Below are 23,347 nucleotides of genomic sequence, written 5' to 3'. Positions count from 1 at the left end.
TTATTAGAAGAAATTTAAAAAGCGAAAAGCTTTCTCCTGTGTTATTTCTGAAGGCTGAACAACCAACATTATGCTAAGCCGCTGTTCATGAGTCAACTGGGATATTTAGGTACAAGTGGAGATTTTTTTTCCTCTACAGCATTGATTCTTAAACTTCTCTGGGTCTGATGAGACTGAAAACTGTGGATTCCTTCTCCCAAAAAGGTTCATATATGCACAACATTTTAGGTATAATGTCAAAGGAATCATGAGTTGCTACTGCATTTTGATTCTTACCTAGAACTTCGAAGAGACAGCCAGACCAGTAAGTGTCTCACCAAATATGTCTGAGCAGCCACTGATTTCATGAGATTTAGAGACCTCAAAGACATTTGAATCATGAGATCCAAAGGTTTTAGATCAGTGGGCTAGAGAGGGAGTTAAATGTTCTGACTTTGAGTTCTTCTTCTCCTGAGTCCAGATACCTGCAGGGGGTGGGATGCAGCCGGTGCCTGTTTGGCTTGCAGAGACTTTTTCTTGGCTGAGTTTCTAGCATTTCTGCATGCTGTTCCCGTATGCGTTTTTGTGGGGTTTTCCCCCCAGTGTCACTGAGTATGGTCAATCCTTAAGACGTTCAAAGAAGGTAGCAAATGGGTCCCCCTAATAAAGTGAGCCCATCATCAAGTGTCTTGTTTTTGCAGTTTGTACGTTTTACTGTTTGGCATAGTGTTGACATCCTCATGCTACAAACTACAAAGCTCATGGAAATAATTTGGCCTTTGGTAAAATTTTCCATCATTTATGTTCTATTTATTTTATTTTTTTGCCCTGAACTTATTTTACTGGGATAAAAATCTGTAGCCTTGCTTACTTATCCATTTAACCCTACCAATAGCATACTTCCCTGGAACCTAAACCACATTTCTCCTTCTTTCAGCTTCCAGTCTCTGTATAAATATTGAACCCGTGTTTGGCACTTTCCTTCTAAACTGCTCCCTGTCTCTATTCTCTCCTTGCCCTAATTCATCTTCCAGACAAATCTTCCTAAATTTACCATTGTGTTCCCTCCCTGCTTAAACACAGTGTGGTACTGCTGCTTAAAGCAGACTGAGTTTTTAGTAATTGTCTAGTTCACCTTCTTCATTTTACAGACGCGGAGTAGAAGTTCTGTAGAGAGGAAGCAGAGTGACTGAGGCAAAAGTGACTTGCCATAGGGTTCTGGTGGTAGAACTGGTCCCACTGGACTTCACTGCCTCCCTTTTGGCCTCCTTAGCCTAGCATTCAGGTGCCTCTCGAATGTGGCTTTCCTGGTGTATTTCTTACCTCTTATCTGCTGGAACCTGCATTATCTGTCCCGCTCTCCAAATGCACCTTGTGCTTTCCCATGTCTTTGTCTTTGCATATGACCCTTCCTCTATCCAGAATGTCCCACTCCCTTGCATTTAATAATAATAAAAACTCATGCTCACTCACACACCATGCTCAAGCACAAAGTATTTTAAACAAGTTATTTAATCCTTGTGTAGTCTTTATAAAGCCTCTGGATTCTGTTATGATTCCCATTTCACACATGTGGAAATTGAGGTTAAATAGGTTAAGTAACTTGCCCAACATCTCTGTTAGCCTATGGCAGGGCCTGAATCCAAGCTGGGCAGTGTGTCCCCAGAACCTGCACTGTGACTTCTACAGCAAACTAGTTGCCGTGAAGGAACATCTTCCAACTTCCAGGCCAAAGGCTCCCTCTACTCTGTCAAAGTTTCCACAATGATCAATATACATCAGAGAAGCCAAATTTATCACAAGGTTATCTGTGCTTTTGGAATGCTATTCAATATAGTATAAATGCTTAAAAAGTAATATAATAATTCATGAAGCAACCATAAAAATCTACAACTAGACTTCCTAAATTCTCTTCCAAATGTAATTGGAAGGAAACCAATGCAAGCCAAGAAAGTAATACAGGGGAGACTGCTCTGTGGATAACTGTGCTGAGACAGCACACAGAGACAGGGTTTGCATCCTGCCCACCAGAACTCCTGATGCCTCTAGCATTGGGATGCCACTTAACCTCTGAACCTCCATGTTTTCTTCTGTAATTAGGCTTAATAATATATATCTCATGGGCTTGTAGTAAAGACTGTATATCAAAACTTATTATGAATTGTAAAGTATTTTTCAAAAATAGTCCTACTTTTTAGTCCCATCAAAAATTAAGTATTAGTAAACCTATTTAATGCAGAAATTACTTTATTATTATATACCTCTCAAGTGGGTAAAGTATGGAGATTTCAGTGTGTTGGTCAGAGAACTTATTGTAAGGTTTCTTTGATGTCTTTGAACCAACTTTTATATATAAATTACTAATACAATGGAATTGGTCAGCATATCCTTTACATTTTCTCTGCTCTTTAGATATATACTTGGGCCCTAAGTTTTCTGAATACTAATGTGATTGATGCTATCTTTACTTTTTTATTATGTAAATTATGCTTAAGGAGGGGCTAGATTGTCAAGCAGCTTGTGTCCAGAACACCTGCCGCTTCTGGCCATGTTTCTCCATCTGGAATGGCTTTAGTTTACATGGTTGGTTCATAACAAAATAGAATGTTACTATTTAGCTCATTCCAGCTTTTGTACCTGCAAAGATGTCAGCTGTGTCTTTACCACCAAGGTTTTCATAAAATGACTAGGTCCATTTTGCTTTTCAAAGATGAAGGTGAAGATCGAGAAGACAAAAGAAATTATGGAAGCATGGTGGGAAGTTTGACCGAGAGGAAGAAAGTTAAATGTAAAGAGCAGGAAAGTGCCCCCTAAATTAAAAACAAAAATGCCACCTTGTGTGGCAGCCCAGATGAGTTTTCAAGAAGCAGCAAGGACTCTACTAATTTATTGGGGGTGGCACGAGGAGGGATGATGGGGAGCCTTGTGGGTAGAAAATACCAGGACAAGTGTCCAGAGCGTGGATGAAAATGTAGTGGAGCTAAGAGGCGAGGGAGGCTCTGCTGTCAGAGACCTGAGTTCTAGTCCAGACTTAATGCATAGTAGCTGTGTAACCTTAGTCAAGTTACTTGACCTCTTTGAGCCTCAAGTTTTTCATCTGTTAAATAGAGATAATATGTCACAGGCATGTGAGGATTGGATGTAATCATGCGACATAAGCCCTTAGTGAGCACCATGCCCACACATGGTAAATATTCAGTAAGTGTTAGGCTCAAGGCTGAGATGAGTGTGAGCTGGTACCATAGGAGGTTGAATGGTAGTGAGCATAATGGGATCAGTTCCTACGTTGGCTCCTCTCCGCCTACTTATGCCTTTGCCTGGATTCTTTTCTCACCAAATTGTTCTCAGATTCTAGAAGCTATTGGCAAGGCCAAGAAGAAACCTATGGATTGTTTATAGGAGACTTGTCAGAGATGACCTAGTCCAGCAAATAGGCACAAGATCTCGGCGTACTATGGGGACCAGTAAAGTTTTTAGAGATAGATGAAGGGGAAAATAAGTCTGCAAAAGCAAGGTAGGTCTGTTGAAGATGTAGGGGTGCAAAATGACATTTTATGTTGTATATTGTTTTGAGACTCAATGGACTAAATCAGTTTTTGGCTGTATTATTCAGCTGGAAATTTTAACGGTGCTAGAAGGGTGAGATGACAGAGTTGGTATGGTATGTAAGAAAGAAGATAAGAGAACCTAGAACTCTGTAACTTAGCAGGATATATGCCTTGGAAGTCAGCTGCCAACATAGCTCTCAACAGAGAATATGGATTGGGTGTTTATGAAATGTTTGGCATATTCACTTATCTCAATCATAAACTATTTGGCATTGGTACATTTATCTCCATTTTACAGATGAGAGAAAGCAAAGTACAGAATTTAGATTCTTTCTAAATTCCCTGGTTCCAAATTGGGTGCTTGTTCAACTTATGCCACAATGACTGATGGAAATGTGTTAAGATATTTTTTAAAGCCTTTAAAAGAAACTAGGTAAACATTTGAGGCATCTCAAATGTTCAGTCCTGGGTAAGTAAATTAGCTTATATCACAGAACTGAATGTTTCTAAATTATTTAAGTTATAAACCATTTGCATCTCATTAGTAGTGTTGTTCTTTTGAAGTTTCACTGACTTTTCTAGGAGCAACAAAGAACAGTAGTTCTTGAACTTAAGCAAGCATCGAAATCATCTAAAGTACTTGTTATGTAGGACTCGGTAGCTCTAGTGTGGCCTGAGAATTTGTGTTTCTAACAGGTTCCTTGGTGATGGTGACATCATTTTGAGAACCAATATACAAGAAAATACTTTGCATTACTAATTCTATCAAGGAACAAGTAGGAAAATAGTCCTACTATTTTGGAAAGGAATACAAACTACTTGGAAAGGAATTCCAAGACCACAGATGGAAATTGAATTTCAGATCATGTTCCCAAAACTCAGTAGGTTGTACTTAGCCACCCATTACTGAATTTGGAGTCCAAAAGATTTGTATTATCACTTACTTTATTTTTTGAGAGTGCCTTTGATTACAAAGGAAAATGAAGAATGAAAAGTCACTATATATGTAAATATTGAAATTCAGTGGTAGCTTAAAAACATAACAGGTTTGTATGTGTTTTTCACCAAACCACTAAAAACAATATGATTAATTGATATGTATGGATTTTTCTCACCGATTTTTTTTTCTTTCTTTTTTTGGTTTCTGTAGGTGGCAAATCTTCCAAAAGACTATAAGATAACCCTCAAATATGTCCCCGGGATGGACGTTTTGGTATGTAAACTGTGCATTTCTAAGAGTTTCATTTTAGGAACCGACAAAAGAGATGGGATCATTTGCATTGAGACAGGAAATTATCTGCCCTTTAGGAGTTTGCTAATTGTCAGGATTTGCAGAAGATATCTTTGGAATTTGACTTGCATAGTTTTTTTTTTTCCCTCAAGCAGCTGCTAAACTTTGATTCCAGCTGAACATTTCAATACGTGTCTTAGATCTATTCTCCCAAAGTAAATAAGATTGTCTTCCTTAGAGCAAGCCACAAATTTCTGTTTCCTTTAGCCTACCCCAAAAAGGCTTGAGTGGAAAATTATGTAAATTCTTTTCATACCTGAAAAGGTCCTCTATAAGTCTCTTTCTTATTTAGAGAACACAAAATATTTTATCTCAGAATTTATTAGTAGTGTGATAGATTCCTAGAACCTTACAATAAAAATATGTGGGTATGTTTAATAAATAAATACTCCTTATTACTGCAACCAAGAAATTTTAATTATTTTTCTCATTACAGAGTTTCAGAATTCATACATGTAATGCTTGAGTACCCACCACACAGCTTGTCAAACCTTACCATTGTGCAATATTTGCTTCAAATATATTTTTTAATAATGAAACGTTAAAAATATAACTGAAGTCCCCTGTATGCCCCTTTCCTATCTCCATTAGTCCTCACTTTGTCTGTTAGGGACAATTTGTCTCTTTATTTTTTTTCTAATGTCGTGAGCCTGCAGATAGCGAGTCAACCACCTCACACGCACTTTCAGTCTGATTAATTGGCACCTCCTTCTTTGTTTATATATTTTTTTTCTTAAAGATTGGCCCTGAGCTAACGTCTGTTGCCAATCCTTTTTTTTCTTTCTTATTCTCCCCAAAGCCGCCCAGTACATAGTTGTATATTCTAGTTGTACATCCTTCTAGTTCTGCTATGTGGGGTGCCGCCTCAGCATGGTTTGATGAGCGGACCCGAACTGGTAAAACCCCAGGCCAGCGAAGTGGAGCGCGCCATCTTAGCTACTCGGTCATAGGGCCGGCCCCCAATACTTTGTCTCTTAAGGGCAGGTATTCTGAGCTGGAAATTTTAATTCCAAGGCATGGTTTCAGGGCTTGACATGAGAAGAGCATCGCCCCGAGTTGTGTTGAGCCTGACAGTGCATAGTAGCCCTTCATGCTCTTATACTTTTACTGCAAACTATGCATCTATACGTAAGATATTTGCATGTTTTCATAGTTTATGTTAATGCTGTTATACTGCACATACCACTTTGCAACTAGGTTATATTTTGCAACATGCCTGTGACATGTACCATGTTGCTCCATTTTAACTACTGTATTGTGTTCCTTGAGTTAATTTAAGCCAATTGGGTTACTCTCTGCTCCGCAAGTCAACATCTTTCCATAATTTACCAAATGCTTGTTACACATCCATCTTTGCAAGTTGTCTTAGGCTTTGAGTAATTTCTGGGGATTAGTCAATCCAAATTATTACCAGTTTAAGTGTGTTAAGCACATCACTAAGTGCTTGTGCTTGAAAAGTCTTTCAAAGACTACATGTTTGTTATTTCAAGACAATGTGAAAGGCATGTTTCTTTTTATTTAGTAGAGTAAGCATTTCACCATGAACTATCTAAAGTTCCTTAGAACTTCTTAGAACACGTATCTTCATGTTGAATCAATTATCTTCAAGTCTAGGTCAATGTCTGTCCTACTGAGTTAGGGGGAATTCTCTGGAAATAGGAATATAAAATTATAGCAGCCTGAAAATGAACTAATCTAGTCATTCAATCACTCAGTCAGCAAGTACTTGTTTAGGAAAAACTAGGGAGAAAGCACTTTACCAGACACTTTAAGAAATAAATACACATCAATCAGACTGATGTTCAAAACCTTTAATAATAACTGATGAGGAAATTTTCTGGCCTTTTTATATTCAAAATGATTTCACATATTTATCTCCTTGGATGATTAGAAAAGCCCTGTGAGGAAGGCAAGATAGCTTCTATGGTTCCTATTTTACAAATGATACGTTGAGGTTTACAGCCCAGAAGTATTTCGCCTGAGGTTATACAACTGGAAAGTGAAGGTCTTAAAGAGAAATCACAGGTCATCTGACTCTGAACCCCAAGTTAACAGAGTGTGAGCATCTAAATAATTACAATAGCGACGGAAAGTATTCTAAGTGAAGCAGGTAAGTAATAAAGACACACCCTGCTCACCCTGTAGAAGCATTTAGGCCTCTGATTGCTCAAAGAAATCATGCAGCTCTTTGAAAAACAACAAGTGTTAAACTGAAAATAATGAAACAGATTATTTTGTGCTGGTGTAATCTTAGATTGTGCAAAATCATAGATTTCAGTATGGGCTGGTAATAGCAAGAGCCAAACTTGTAAAAATAAATCTGATTCAGTGCCACGTATTTTTTTCTTGTTTCTATAATTGAGAAAAGTCCACTATTATTTGATCTTGGCACACCATCCTGGCACAACAGGAGAAACTCTGTTCTTGGCTCCCACAGTTGGCAGGAAAAACAACCCGTGCACAGGGCTTTGGGCAGAAACGGGGATCTTTTGCTTTGTTTTACCTTCATTTTAAAATGTTAGTTTCTGCCAAGACGAGAGGAGTTTCCCAGTGGAGAGGCCCCTGATTATTTGTTAGAGGTCAGAGTCCCAGCTGCCTTATCTTTTGTCTTTAAACAATAAAGGGTGGAGTGGTAGTCAGGCACCAAAAAGATTCTCTGGGGCCAAAGCAATAAAATTCTGCCTGAGGCACTAGGTGGAAGAAAGCTCTAAAATAGAATGCACTTTATTTTTTGCTTTTGTTTTAAAAATCAGCTAAATACTCCTGAAAAGGAGAGGCTGCTTTTCTAAGGGCCTTAGAAAATTACCTAGCAGATTCTCTCTCACAAATAAATAGCAGGGTGTGATCAAACAGTTGCTATTTAAATCCAATGATAATAACCAATTCTATTTTAAACTCTTCAAAACTATAATATTTCCAGACCATTAGGATTTGCTTTAAGTCCCTAACCTTCAAAATCCTTAACATTTCTGATCCTCTCCATTTACTAGCATTGTAGAGAGAACAAAAATTGAGTTGCTGAATTTGTGCCACACATCTGAAGTCATTCTCATGTCTACAAAATGATATAAACTATGAATTGCTTATGGTTTTGAGTAAGAAATTCTTCACCAATTTTTAATTAAAATAAATGATCTATTCATCAGTTTTAACTTTTTATTTGGAAATAATTTCACATTTACAGAAAAGTTGTAAGAGTAGTCAAAGAACACCCTTATACCCTTTAATCCAGATTCATCTACTTTTAACATTTTGCCTTATTTACTTTACTAAATGCTTACTTTGTGTGCACATATGTGCTTTATTATTTTTCTAAACCTGTTAAGTCACATACGTAATGGCTGTTTACCCCTAAATACTTCAGTGTGTATTTCCTAAGTAAAGGATTTTCTCTTATGTAACCACAGTATGGTTGTCAGCTTCAGTAAATTTAGTAGTAACTAAAATACTTCAGTCTATTGGCTGTATTTCAATTTTATCTTTTTTTTTTTAGCCTTTCTTTTCCTCCAGCACAAGATCCAATCTAGGATCTTGATTTGCATTTTGATGTAATGTGTGATAGGCAGAGTAATGGCTCCCTAAAGATGTCTCATGCTGTGAATATCTTACCTTACATGGCAAAAGGGCTTTTGCAAATATAATTAAGTTAAGAATTTTAAATGGGGAGATTATCCTGGATTATCTAGGTGGGTCCAATCTAATCATGTGAATCCTTATAAGAGAGGGGCCAGGAGTATCAGAGCCAGCGTGAGTGATTTGAAGATGTTACACTGCTGGCTTTGGAGATGGAGGAAGGGGCCACAAGCCAAGGAATGCAGGCAGCCTCTAAAAGCTGGAAAAGGCCAAGGAAAGGGATTCTCCTGCAGAACCTCTAGAAGAAACAGCCCCATAAAACACCTTGATTTGGGCCTAGTAAGACCTATTTTGGACTTCTGACCTCAAGAACTATAAAATAATAAATTTGTACTGTTTTAAGCCACTAAGTTCGTGGAAACTAATACATCATGTGTCTTTAGTCTACTTGAAGAGTTCCTCAGCCTTCTTTTGTCTTTGTGATGTTGAAATTTTTGAATAAAAATGTTTCCCTTTGACATTTCTTAATAATTGTGTTCAGATTATGCATTCCAAGCCAAGGTATTACATAAGTGATGATGTGTCCTCACATTATCCCATCCAGAGACACACAAAGTCTATCTTCCCCTCATGGTGCTATTTGTTTTGATCACCTAGTTATGAAGTTCCACAATTTCTGTGTATTTACTCACTAGCAACTAATAATCAATTAATAAGCAATCTTTAAGACCATATAAACATCTAGCTCCTCATCAAATTTTCTCCTATAGATTTAGCATATATTGATGATTCTTACCTGAACCAGTCTTTACTGTCATGTCAGTTTTAATTCAGTTGTTTTTTAAGGGCAAGTTCAAACATGGAAGTTTTGGCTATATGTAATGTCACTCTAACCATAAGCTCCCCAGCCGTCTTCTCTCTGTAGCTGCCTTCCTGGGGTATGTACAATTTCTTTACTCAGGTATTCTCCTCTTTTTTGCCTGGCCCTGCTGCTTCTGGGCTTTTCCCATCTCCCTTGCCATCCCAGGATTTATCATTTGAGGTTTTGATTCTTCTTGAGTAGGCAGAGTGATTTTTTAAAAAAAATTAAATACACCTGCTCTTTCACCCCTCCTTCATATTCTTTGAATGGCTGCTTGTTGATCTTAGGAAACAGGCACTCCTTAAACAAGGTCCCCCAAGGCTCTTGTGACCTGGCACCTTTCCAAATCCTTTTTCAGCCCCTCCTCCTCTTGCCGCTCTTCCTCTGCACCTGGCTTTCTCTTACCTGAAGTCCTGGTGGGTCCTTTTGTTTAGGGAACTCCTAACTCTTTGAGTTCCAATTTCATTTCTTTAAGGAAGCCTTCTCGCTCCTCCTTGGTGAAGCCAAATTCTCCTATTAGAAACTCTTTTCATAGCACTCCTCAGTGTAGCAGTTTTTCACTATTTGTGGGATTATTTAATAATCTCCCATTTATTTGTAAACTTCATGAGCACAGGAATTGTATATTTTTGCTCTGTCATATCCTCAGTGCCTAATGGAGGATAGGCACTTAAGGAATTATCTGCTGAGAGAAAGTGAAGGAAAAGGAGTGAAAGCAGAGAAGGAGAAAAGTTTTCCAACATATTTTTCACTTGTAATTTCCCTGAGAATCCACAAGATTATTCTGATGAGGTGAATTCCTGGGTCTCCTCACACAATATCTGCACCTCTACGTTCTTATGTTCTCTTGGATACAAGTGCATTTTATAAAAAATAGAACAGTAGAAAATGGCCTTGTGAGAAAGAGGGATCTTACGCTGACCCTGGAGGAGATAACTACTAAGATGCTTTTAGCCACAAGATATTGCAGGATTCTGTGGGTAGAATTTGGATGAGTGGACGGGAGAGAAAAGGTGTAAGAGTGTTATGCAATTTTGAGGAATCATGGTTTCCTTGAGCCTTCTGTTACACTCCTTTTGAGTCATTTCCATACTCATAACTTTCTCATTGTTCCTGATGACTGAAGGCTGCAAGCCAATTCCTGAATCTGATGTTCATGACTCTCAAGAATCTTGCCCCACCCTAACCACCTCATCTTAATACCCATTATTCCCCAACACAACTCGCCACCCCAGCCAAATGCATCTCTGCCTCCTCACATCATCGTGCTTATTCTCAACTCCAAGCCTTTGCTTAGTGCTACTTCTCTTTGCCAGGCATGCCCTTTCCTCTCCTGTCCACTCATCCAAATTCTACCCACAGAATCATGAAATATCTTGCGACTGAAAACATCTTAGTGATCATCTCCTCCAAGGTCAGCCTAAGATCCCTCTTTCTCACAAGGCCGTTTTCTACTGTTTCAGACCATGCTCTCTCTTCCCTGTATCGTTTGGCCAGTAAAAATTGACATCACCCCTACCCTGTGTTTTTGTTTGGCGCTAGGGACGCAGTGGTCAGCAACACTGACATGGTATCTGTCCTGTGGGCCTTACCTTTATCATTATCTCTGAATTTCTATAGACTTTATCCCGAAAGTATTCGTTTTGGGTACCTGATATTGCTTACGTAGCTGTTTAAAATTGTGTGTGTTATGTATTTGTCTCAAAGTATTTTTGTGAGAAATAATTAAAATATGGAAAGTCCAAGTTACAGTATACATTCAGTAATTGTCAGAGTTCATCATTATTTTGTTGTTATGTTTTCTCTCTGTATTGTATTTTATTTATCTAAAGATTAAGGATCAAATCTTTCACTCTTTTGTATTTCCTCACCGTTCGAGCAGGTAGTAGCTACTCAAAAACTACTTACCAGTAAACGTTTAACTATTGGCAAAAAAGGTCTAATTTCCAAACCTCGAAGGAGCCCATCTTGTTTGTTTAACCACAAGACATTGCATCTCACTAACAGTAATGAACTCAAGCTTAACAAACAAACAAATAAAAGTCCCATTATTATAAGGATATCTAAGAACAGCATTCCAGTCAAGGGCAAGGATGCGGCCAGCCCTCATGAAGGGACTCCAACCAGGACTGGGAAGATGCTGGCTTTTCCTTTCCCCATCTCTGAATCTCTGCCTCATTCTGTTCTATCTGCACAGAATTTTTCTCCTCTTTTCCAGTCACCTGGTGGAATGTTAACTGCCTCAGAGCTTCCAAATTTACATATTATAGTTTAGACCCTCCTCAGAGACTGATTGTCAGTTCCTATCACCACTACCAATTTTGAGGAGGGACTTTCTGATTGGCCTGTCTGGCTCAGGGGTCTACCATTGTCCAATCAGCTGTGGCCACAGGGCAAGTTCACCAGTTGTAAGTATGGATCCTGAGGGTTGACCCCTATGATTTGGGGTACTTCCTGTAGAAATAGAAGTCAGCCAGATAGACGTTGTGCTTATCTTATTTCTACCTCCCATATAATAAGAAAGTATTTATTTGAAAGGAGTGAATATAAAATGTTAAATGATTAAAATATAACTTTAAATACTATCATTTTGTGTACTGAAACTACAGGGCCTATCTTAATAATTAAGTGAATATATTAAGACACTGTTCAGAAGATCTAGACCATTACTGTCTGATAGAAATATAATGGAAGCCACATGTGTAATCTTAAAAAATGTCCAGTAGCCACAAAAAAATAAGTAAAAAGGAACAGGTTAAGTTAAATTAATTTTATTTAGTCCAATATATCCAAAATATCATTTCACTTTATAATCAATATAAAGTTATGATTGGAATATTCTACCTTATTTTTCATATCAAAATCCACGGTGTATTTCATACCTACACCACATTCCAGTTTGGATGGTAAATTTTCATTGGAAATATTTACTCCATATTCGGTTTTCATAAAATTGACTATTGAAAATGCAGATTTTCATACCTAAGCTTTTCCAAATACACTTAGAAGTTTTCCAGTCACCAAGTTAAGTATTGATTTTTAAATTTAACCAAGTTAAAGTTAATTAAAATTAAAATTTTAGTGCCTCAGTCACACTAGCCACCTTTTGAAGGATAAGTAGCCACAGGTGGCTAATGGCCCCCATGTTGGCTAGCACAGATTGGACAGACCACTTTATTTTGAGGATAGAGAAACGGAGACTGTGAATAGATTAGGTGACTTGCCTAAAATCACAATGCATGTTGACAGAGCTGGGAGTGGAAACTGAGCCTCTGGTTCATCTTTGCTACCCTCATCTCCCCACACTGTTCCTCCATCACTCTGCTATTTTGTGTCTGGCTCAGGGGCCATTTATAGGCCCTGGGAAAGAACACATATTTACAGTGTTTGGGCTGATTACCATCTTAATCAGATTGAGGTTTCTACATCACTTTAACACAAACAAGAAAATGCAAAGTTAGATGCCTAAAGTGGACACCAAAGACCCAAATTAATTGTTTAGGGAAAGGACTAAAATAAATCATGAGAAAACCCAGCTCATCCAACAAGGAGTTAAGCTTTGGAGACTATACTAGTAATGTGAGCACACACTATTTTGCAAAGTACTTTTATAGGAATGTTGTACATTTGCCTGCCGTGGAATGTTTGAGAGTGGCAGGGGTGTTTGATTCGAGTCCTGATGGTAAAAACCAGAAGGAAGTAAAGAGAGTCCACTAATGGCAATTGGCATTTGCTCTTTGGTGGTGACGATTGCTCTGAGAAATTTGCTTTCATCACTATAACTCTGGACTCATTGCAATGAGGCAGAAAGAGTCATTTCCATTCCCAAGAAATCTCTTAATTGAGCCTGAGAACCAGCGTGCCTGGGCCAGATGTGAGACCACAAGAGTCATGGTGAACCTGGCAGAAAAAATACTTCAGCTGCATGTGCTTTGACTGTACTCACTGGTGCAAGAACTAGGTCAGTGTGGGGGAGTCTTGGTTTCTTGTGTTTCTGGTTTAAATTTGTTGTGTGACCTTGGACAAACCACTTCACTGCTCTCTCCCATGTATGAAATTCGTGAGACTGGACCAGACAGTCTTCAATATTCTTTCCATATCTAAACTATTGTGATTCTAATGGCATGGCTCTAGATTCTTTTGATTGCTCAGCCAGGAGGTAAATGCTGGAAGCACAAGAAAGGAATGCCTTGTGCCCTGGGCATTCGGCAAGGCAAGACCGAGGATTGACGCATGCTAAATAAAACGAAACAAAAATAATCAAACTGGGCGGTCATGCTAGTAATTAGATTAGTTGCATTACAAGGCTGGGTGAATAATCCATGTGAATAGTCCTCAGAGGCCTCAGAGTTTATGAGCCAGGGCTTCTCTCCCCCAGAATCTCCAATGGGTGTTTCACCTGAGCTCCTTTGTAAACAACTCCCTCACAGGGTAGATCCCTACCTTAGGCGCCCTAAGGAAGCGCACAGGTGTCTCTATATGAATAGCTACCAGATGGAGAGCAATGCCAAGTGCCTCCGTGAAGAAATGTTTGATTTTTGTCCACTTTTACCTTCTAAATTCATAAAGCTTATGGTGACTGCTCTTAGAGATTCTCTCTGCATCTAAGACAAATGCAGAATAATGTGTCAAATTCTTTCAGCTAACAAACCAGAACAGTTTCTTGAATGAAGCAGGGAGCGGAGAGGAGAAAGCAGGCCAGACTTAGCAAGTCCCCAGAATGTTTTTAAAGCAGACAATTTATTTCAGCCAGGGTTTCAAATTTACCAGTTCTCAGACTGCAGAAGTGTTATATCATACATCTTGTGAAATTCACATATCATCTATTTTAAGTTTATGAGTAGTCTTAGAATGTGCATGGGTATTTTCATTGTTGGTTTTCAGAAATAGTCATGTTTCTAGCTATGTTTAGAATACTTTTAATTATATTAGTTTTTATATTTTTTATTTAGTCCTTTAGTTAAATCACTAATTTGGTGCTCATAGGACTTTGAAATCTCTAAGGAAGTTCACAGTTTTTAACCAAACCTTCAGTGATAGTGGCGTGCTAGTACGTCAAGGATATTGATGCAGCATTGATTCAGTTAGCATTCTAGAATGATACATGTTATAAATACATAGAAATAGAAAGCATATGTTGTTCCAGTAGTCTTAGTTAAAGCTTCTGTAATAAACCCAGAGAATGTAAGAAAGAAGCTAACAGGAAAGAAAGAAAGAAATTGAGAGTATGAAGTTAAGGAAAATCCAGACAAGTTTTTCCTTTCAAAGCAAGAACTATACGGTCATCCCTCCTTATCCACGGGGAATTGTTTCTAGCTGCCCTGTGGGTACCAGGCAGGATCCATGGATGCTCAAGTCCCTCCTGTAAAATGGCGTAGTATGTGCACATCCTCTCATATACTTTGTCATGTCTAGATTACTTATAATACCTAATGCAATGTAAATACTGTGTTAATAGTTGTTATACTATATTGTTTAGGGAATGACAAGAAAAAAAAGTCTGCGCATGTTCAGTACAGACGCAACCATCATAGGCCTTTCAATCTGTAGTTAGTTGAATCCAGGGTTGCAGAACTCACAGATACTGGAGGCCCACTTATATCTTTTTGAATGTATAGTAGTGAATAAACATTGAATTACATGTACTACAGGAATGTGAAAGTTATTCTTTACATCACCTCTTTGATATCCTGTGTGAATTTGTCAATTTTCCTAGTGCTTCACATTCTTCTACTAGTGAAATAGAGAATATTTAATATATTTTATATTCTTCTAATGAATGTTGTGAATTAATATTTATATAGATCTATTTAAGTTTAAAATGGTCTCTGAAAGATAAGAAATAGTGACGGTAAAGCCTGTTATTAAGGCAAAGGAAAAAATTACATTTTTGAGTGTCACAACACTTAATCAGCCATTTCCCAATCATAATCTTGGAAGAGTTGAAAAACAACGACCTCCTATCATCTCGTAAATGAAATGTTTAGTTCACGTGTTTTGTTCTCTTTGCAAATCATTGACTGTATTTAATTAAAAAGAAAATGCAAAACTGTTTAATATTCTAGTCAAAACTGGTTCCCTCTCGTGCAGGCAGCCAAGTCAAAACTGGGTGATATTTAATATTATTTGTTTACCTCAGTTTTATCTTTAATAAATCCAAGAAACATAAAAGCATAAAATATAACTATTTAAACAGATTAATGAAAAGATAGAACTTTGAATTTATTATACAGTCTTTTCCAAAGAAATTATGGCAAAAGTGAAGAAGGAAATACAATTATAGGACTTTTAGAAATATATTTTTCAGCAGTGTAGACCAGAAGTTCATATCAACAAATTGAGAACTTTAAAAGGGAAGTTATTGGGCTACAATTAGATTGTGTAAGAAATTACAGGGTTACGTTGAAAATTTTGTAGAAAAAGTTGACTACTTGGACAGTTGATGAGGTATGTGAAAACAGAGGGTGGGTGGCGGTGAGGGCACAATTATGGCTAAATGAGAACTTGACTAAAGAATGTAAACATAGACTTCAGTTGAAGAGAGAGATAAACAGAAGTGGCACTAAGCACCCTAGAGTTCCCCAGTTTAAAAATAAGAAACATATAAGCACATCTTTTCTACTTTAACCATAAAAAAGCAAAACAGAAAAAAAAAAAAAAGGAACCTGTTCATTTAAGTCAAAGACTACAGAAACAAAAGGAGTACCTTAGTTCAAAACAAGGGCATTTGATTTTGGTTCCTACATGTCTGAAGATCCGAGAGAATAGGCAAGCATATTCACAAAGTGGAGCAAGGACAGTTTGTATACATTAGTATGCGGCTAATTGTGACGAGAAGAATTTGCTCAATTACAACAGAATGAACTAATTGATGAAGGCTGTTCCATATAAATACCATTCAAACTATATTTCCAGTATGTGCTGTATCCCATATTCTAGGAAATCTGCCTCTTGCTGATAGGGCTGACTGTCTAAAGGGAATTGACCCTCCCTAAATGGAGTGAAACTTGGAGAGCATTTCAGCCGCAAAGGAGAGACTGACAGCTTGACAACAGACTTGTTAATGATACAAATATGAACTTGCATGTGCTTGAGATAAGCGTTGATTTGACATAGCAAAGAATGCATTCTGAACATACTTTGGAAACACACCGTCTTTGAGAACTTGGTTGATGAGTTAAATGAAATGACCTATTTGAACTAATTCCCATTTGGAGACTTGTTTATTCTACTTATCTGAAGTCAGAGCCAACAATGCTAAAAGTTTAGAATGCCATTTAATGCTTCCAGGAATTAGGGCTTACCTATTTGTAGATAAACCAGTTTCTTTTTTTGGCTATATTATATTAATTAAGACTGTTCTCTTAAATGAATATAAAATGGCCTACTTGTATAATTTAGAATAAATAAGTTGCTTGACCTTCCCCCACAGAGATATTCTCTTGGTAAGTAGAGAAAGTTTAGTGGTTTGATTTGTTTTACATAGCATCTGCTACTCTCTATGATTACAAGATATTTATTACAATAGGAGTTATATTAAATTATTTAGTATCTTAATAAGCCAAGTCAATTTGAGTTATCCTTAATAATTGTCTTATTTTTCTCACTGTAACACTTCAGCAGAGTTAAAAAAATAAATCAGAGCCTTTACTTTAAAGATCTTTATAAAAGATAATGTTAAAATATATGAAGTATGTGAACTTATGACCAACTATTGTATTTTGAGTAATGTCATATTTATTTTAAAAATATTAAAATCCTGGGGCTGGCCCAGTGGGGTAGTGGTTAAGATCACGTGCTTTGCTTCAGCAGCCCAAGCTGCTGGTTCGGATCCTCGGTGTGGACCTACATTCCCCTTATTAAGCCATGCTGTGGCAGGTGTCCCACATATAAAGTAGAGGAAGATGGCCATGGATGTTAGCTCAGGGCCAATCTTCCTCAGCAAAAAGAGGATTGGTGGCAGATATTATCTCAAGGTTAATCTTCTTCTTCAAAAAATTAAAATCCTTTCTAATATGCCGAGAAGTTTTTCCTAATAATCTAAACCTTTATTGATCCACAGCCATTTATAGCAGGGGTCAGCAAACTATACTCCATAGGCTAGATCCAGTCCACTGTCTGATTTTGTGTGGCCAGCTAGCTGAGATTGGTGTTTACAAATGACCATTTGAATCTGCTTGATGATAGAGAATGCTGACTTTGAATCCCAGCTAAGTGAAATTGGCCCAAAATAAAGAATTTCATTCTTCTTGTTGATAGACCTGTGTTGCAAAAGAAATTAAATGCATTATTATGCAAAAGAATATATATTCAATTATTATTACATTTTTAATTCTATAATAAAATTTTATGGAAATTTATTTTCTCTTATATAAACATACCTACATAATATCCTTGATTTTTGCCTTTTGGCATACAAAGCCTAAAATATTTGCTATCTAACCCTTTACAGAAAGTATAGATCCCCTGACAGAGACTTCTCATTCATTCACTTTTTATTTATTCATGCATTAGTTCAGCAAATAGTTTCTGAGCAACTCCCATATGCCAGACACTGTTCTAGGCACAAGGGTCACTGTAGGGAATAATATTTTATAAAGATTCTGCCCTCATGAAACTTACATTCAAATTATATATATTATCTCCTCACAACTATCTTGTTCCATTATTCCCAAACTGTAGACAGGCAAAGTGAAGTTCAGAGAATTTATGTAGCTTGCCTGGAGTCTCTCAGCTGAATTAAACTCAGTTATGCCAAGGACTCCAAGGCTTGAGCTTCTAGCTCAGTGGGCAGAACTGGCTCCCTGGACAGAGCCCCATGCTTGGTTCAATACTCTGCTGTCACCATCTTGAAATGGTGGTCACCATCTCAATTGTATTTTGAACAATAACTACATTTTCATTTTGCCCTTGACCCCACAAATTATGTAGGTGGTCCTGCCACTAAGGCAAAAGTGCTTCTCTCTCAGACTACATTCCTGCCAGGTTTTTTTTTTTTTAACACCCACATTAAATTCATCCTTGAAGAAGCCTTGAAATCTATCAAGCATTTTAGAAAAATAAGCTATTAATTCATTGTTTCATATTTCAGTTCACCAAAAGACTGGAAGTTCTTCGAGGGCTAGGACTCTCTCCCATAATATTTTTTGTAATTCCCTCCATGCCTAAAGCTCGTTTAAGAACAGAGTAAACAATAAATATTCTTCAATAGAATTAAATTCCATTAACATCTGAACCTTGTCAAGGCTAAGAATTGGATCTGTCTTGCCTTAATTTACTTCCATGGAAAAGCAAAATCTTTACCATCAACACTTTCCTCTGATCTTTATGCATTTGTAAATCTGACTTAAGCAAAACACAAGAACTGACCTATTCTGATATAAGAAAATCCTTTGTCCAGCACTCAATGACTGAAACATTGATGGCTTTGAAGGGTGCTCTGAGTTTACTGTACTTAAAATAGATGCTTTATCTACTTTTCTTTCAATTTCTTGCAGCCTAGTCATTGTTGGATAAGCGAGATGGTGCAACACTTGTCAGTCAGCTTGACTGATCTCTTGGAGAAGTTTTCAAATATTTCTGAAGGCTTGAGTAATTATTCTATCATAGACAAACTTGTGAAAATAGTGGATGATCTTGTGGAGTGCATGGAAGAACACTCATCTGAGGTAAGCTTGCATTCATGGGGATTGGGCTTTTTATTACTCTTCTCTAAAACCTGTGCTGAGTAGTGGTGGTGGTGAAGGGGTCTTCATTAGTGTGATTTTTAATTCATAAACTTTTAATTTAAAAAAATTTTTTAAGATGGCTACAGAAAATAGGTGTTTCTAGTTATATCATAGTGTTGAAATGTACATTGACTTATATGTTGTCAATATTCAAATAAAATGTATTCACACTTCAACATAAAAACAGGCCTGACTTTATTTTATAACTGGATGAAGTTCTCATAACCTTTCTATTAGATTACAAATGTTTAGTTACCTTTAAATGGAAAATTGTCCATAATGAACACTTATACTTGAGCTCCTATCCATGATAATCATGTCACAGCAAAGAAATGCATTTTAACATCTCCAAGTCATTAGTTGTCACCAACCTCAGAATATGGGCATGGCAGTGCTTTGGGTTCTAAGCATATTGAAGAAGCCAGCAGTGCACCCCTAGAGATTAGGAGGTGGTATTGGAGTTCAAATCCTGACTCTGTCACTACTTAGCTTTGTGAACTTAACCCCTCTGTTCTCACTGTCTTTATGCCTAAAATAGGGACAATACAGGATCCATCTCATAGAGTTGATATTAGATGATTCATGATGAGTGCTTTAGCACCACGTCTGGCAAAATAAATGTTAATAAATACTTTTATTTTTGTTTTTATAACACCATGTCCATAATAGAATAGGTCTCAGGAGACCTGCTTTGACACTGAGTTCACAAGCTGAGGTTTAGCCTAGAGACCTTCTAGAAGTTTAAACCCAAGGTTTTAAACATGATTCTGTACTGTAATACTCAAATATTCCCTCCCCATCCAAATTCCACTTATCGTTTAAGACTCAACATCAGTCCCATTTGTGTTCTCCAATCTCAGAATTCTTATCATGATAATAACCTCTAATCAGTGTATTTTATCACTTCTATTGTTTTACTTTCTAATTTATGAATCAGAAAGTATATTACAATCAATGACATCTTACAGTTGACATCTCTTTTATATCATATTAGTTCAAACAGTGTGCTAATAGCATTGATAAGAAGTAGAGTTCCTACTGTGGGCACATCATGGGAAGGCAGGATTCTTTGGAAAAGACAGTAATGCTGGGAAAAGTAGAAGGCAGCAGGAAAAGAGGAAGACCAACTCTGAGATGGATTGAGTCCATAAAGGAAGCCATAGGCATGGATCTATGGAAGTTGAGTAGGGCTGTTGAGGACAGGACATTATGGACATGACTCATTCATGGGGTCACCGGGAGTTGGAGCCAATTTGACATAACAACAATGACAAAAAGGTCACAAAAAGTAGGGTATGTCAGACAAGGTGTCATGAAGGAAATATACACTTTGTTGCTTGAAAGATGAGTTAGGTGTTCAGTAAATGGTGGTCTCAGGAAGAATATTCCAAATGCTGAAGAATGTGCATTTACTGATCTTGGCACTTTGGCTGGAACCCAGGAGATTCATACCAGGTGGTATTTCTCAATTGTTTTGGAAATCGAGTTAATATATATAAAGCACTTAGAGGAATACATAGTAAGTGCTACATACGTGTTAACTTTTATTATTACCTGCTTTTCTTTACAGAGAATCATACATTTATGAATTCCTAAAGTATAGCTTTGATTTGCTTTTTTTGGGACTTCATAGAAATTAATCATACTCTTTTTAATCTTTTGTGACTTGCTTCTTTCACTCAGCATTACGTATGTAAGATTTATCCACTTTGATGCATATAGCTGTAATTAATTTAGCGCATATAGAGTTTCCCATTGATTCAATATACCACTATGTATTAAACCACTCTCTTATTGATTGATGTAAGGGTTTATAAACACTGTTACTAAGAACGTTCTTATATGTCTCCTGGTCATATGTGCAAGAACTTCACTAGGGTCTTTACCTCGGAGTGGAATTTCTGAGTCACAGGATGGGCACATGTCCAACTTTACTAGATTATATCAGATGTGCCAGTTTACATGATTCCACTAATGTATGGGTTCCCTTTGCTCCATATCTGTGCCAATATTTAGTATCATCAGACTTCTTAATTTTTGGCTATTTGGAGCATGTGTTATGGAGGGGTATGTTTTTTAATGAGGAATAATGATTTTAATGAGCATCTCTAAAGAACAGTGTCTCTAATTTGTTGTTTTGGTGTTATAGTCACCTAACTCACCCCCACCGCTACCCCAATCCTTTTCTCTGAAGTTGAGCCCAGACTGAACTGGATGGGATCACTATCCTGCAGTGCCAATTTGAATGATGTGTTTTAAAAGAGTTGTCTAAAAGTGTTAGTTTTACTTGAATCTTTCAAGGACATATTTATAGTCTATTACCTTGGCATCAGTTAAATCTGTAGATTATTTGAAAAATATAATCCTGTTTTTTCTTCTTCTAGAATGTAAAAAAATCATATAAGAGCCAAGAATCCAGGCTATTTACTCCTGAAGAATTCTTTAGAATTTTTAATAGATCCATCGATGCCTTCAAGGACTTGGAGATGGTGGTATCTAAAACTAGTGAATGTGTGGTGTCTTCAACATTAAGTCCTGAAAAAGGTAAGACATATAAGCATTTCTAATTTAAATGTAACAGGCAAGCTTGAATCTTATGTGTGTAGATCAGAATCTGCCTCAGACTCAAATATATGCACAGCTAGAGAAAGATGTATGTGTATATGTCTAATAAAAGCAAATATCAATTGTGTGAAAGAAATAAATGGTTGTAGATTTGTTGGTTTTCAAGCCAAAACAATATTCATCATTTTCAAATTAAAGAATTGTGTGTGAGTAAACAATAAATAAGATAGCCACTCATTTTTTTATCTGATATTTTCTAGTAATATACAATTATTCTTCACCTCCAGTCTTCTTAATATCCTCTTCTCAAATCTTTTCACTAAGGGTGTAATTCTTGAGTCATGAATTCTGATCTTCACCAGTTACTCTGTATTGAGACTCTTTTTTCCCCCACTGGGTCCCTATAATACAAAATCTTAATTTCATTACTTTTTTTAAAAGACAGCCCGTTAACAACAAATTTGCATTATTTACTTTTATTAGCAGACAGAAGCAATGAATCTTGGTTCTATAAGGTGATTGTGGTGAATTTCTTAATAACGATACAACAGCAGGACCCAGTATAAAATAAATAGGATCTGAATAATCTAGATTTGGGAAGCGTACCTGGAAAGTACTCTGGTATTGCACTTGGCCTTTTGGGGACTCTGTAATTTATGTAAATCGCCACGCAACACTGACACGTTATTGCTTTCTATTTAGATTCCAGAGTCAGTGTCACAAAACCATTTATGTTACCCCCTGTTGCAGCCAGCTCCCTTAGGAATGACAGCAGTAGCAGTAATAGTAAGTACACATATCTGATTTACTGCATGCATGGCTCCACTTAGCATCTGTAGGAGTATTGCATGGGCTTTAAAGGAAATTTCTACAATTATTACTATTAATACTGTTCTGTTACTGTTCTTCCTCTTATGGTCTTCCTGAGAATTAAATATCAGCCTCATAAAACTGGGTTTCCCTACGGCTTGAGATAATATTTAGAGAACTGGGCTAATAAATTGTCTGCTAAAATTATTTTAAATAAGGCATGAACTTACTTTTAGAGATATGATTTAAGCTTTTTTTATTGTTAACTTAAAATATATTTTGTGTGGAATTTGCCTGAGAAAAATGGAATTTTAAAATGGAAAGTAAAAATGCTGATTGTATAGAATTCCAAGGATATTTTCAGTTTTGTATTTATCAGTAGTTACTATTATATGTTTGGAGATTTGATGATTTTATTACTTGACTATAAAATTATATGTTGGAGGAGAATATGCTTCTTTCCCTGAAATTTCTGTCCTCTTTGGCCAAGAACCCAGTTTCCTAGAAATCTAATGTCCTCTTTTCGAATTTAGGTATAGGTCATTGGAATTACTAAATATTCTGACCCTCTAGTCTCATGGAAGCTGTAGGAGGAAAAAATGATCCTGTCGTCTTAGCTAAGAAAATCATCCCTTAAGACTTAGTGATGGAGCACTGTCATATATTCAGGGACGTGGAAGACCTAACTGTAAGAAGGAGTAGTCAATTTAGTACAGATCCACAAATGCAATTCTATAATTCAATTTTTTTTTTAAAAAACCCTAAAATCCAATTTGTTTTGGAATTTGTGCCACCAAAACCTGACCTGAACTGAGATGAGGCTATTTATAGTCTTTATCCTTCTAAAAGTGAACATAGATACGTTTCACTACAGACATATTAATGTGTTTGATTACAGGGTGCTACCCAGACCTCACTGAGGATACTATAGAATATACAATATTTGCAAAATAGACCTTCTAAAATCTAAAATTCTGAATTAAGTGACACA

At 36.8% G+C, this 23,347-nt stretch overlaps 1 protein-coding gene across 2 annotated transcripts in view; it reads left to right on the top strand.

Moving 5' to 3' along the window:
• KITLG (KIT ligand) overlaps positions 1–23,347 on the top strand; it is an 85,644-nt gene that overhangs the window by 41,831 nt on the left and 20,466 nt on the right. Inside the window, exons 3-6 of one of the 2 annotated variants that reach the window (NM_001163962.2) lie at positions 4,678–4,740; positions 18,751–18,921; positions 21,366–21,525; positions 22,249–22,332. In NM_001163962.2, coding sequence (NP_001157434.1) covers positions 4,678–4,740; positions 18,751–18,921; positions 21,366–21,525; positions 22,249–22,332 — 478 coding nt within the window. The remainder of the gene's footprint in view (positions 1–4,677; positions 4,741–18,750; positions 18,922–21,365; positions 21,526–22,248; positions 22,333–23,347) is intronic. The other variant, XM_005606468.4, reaches the window with a different exon arrangement.

The sequence above is a fragment of the Equus caballus genome, chromosome 28, assembly GCF_041296265.1.
Source record: "Equus caballus isolate H_3958 breed thoroughbred chromosome 28, TB-T2T, whole genome shotgun sequence".
In the NCBI taxonomy this organism is placed as follows: domain Eukaryota; kingdom Metazoa; phylum Chordata; class Mammalia; order Perissodactyla; family Equidae; genus Equus; species Equus caballus.
Note: the sequence above shows the minus strand (reverse complement) of the source record. Positions and strands in the feature narration are given on the sequence as shown.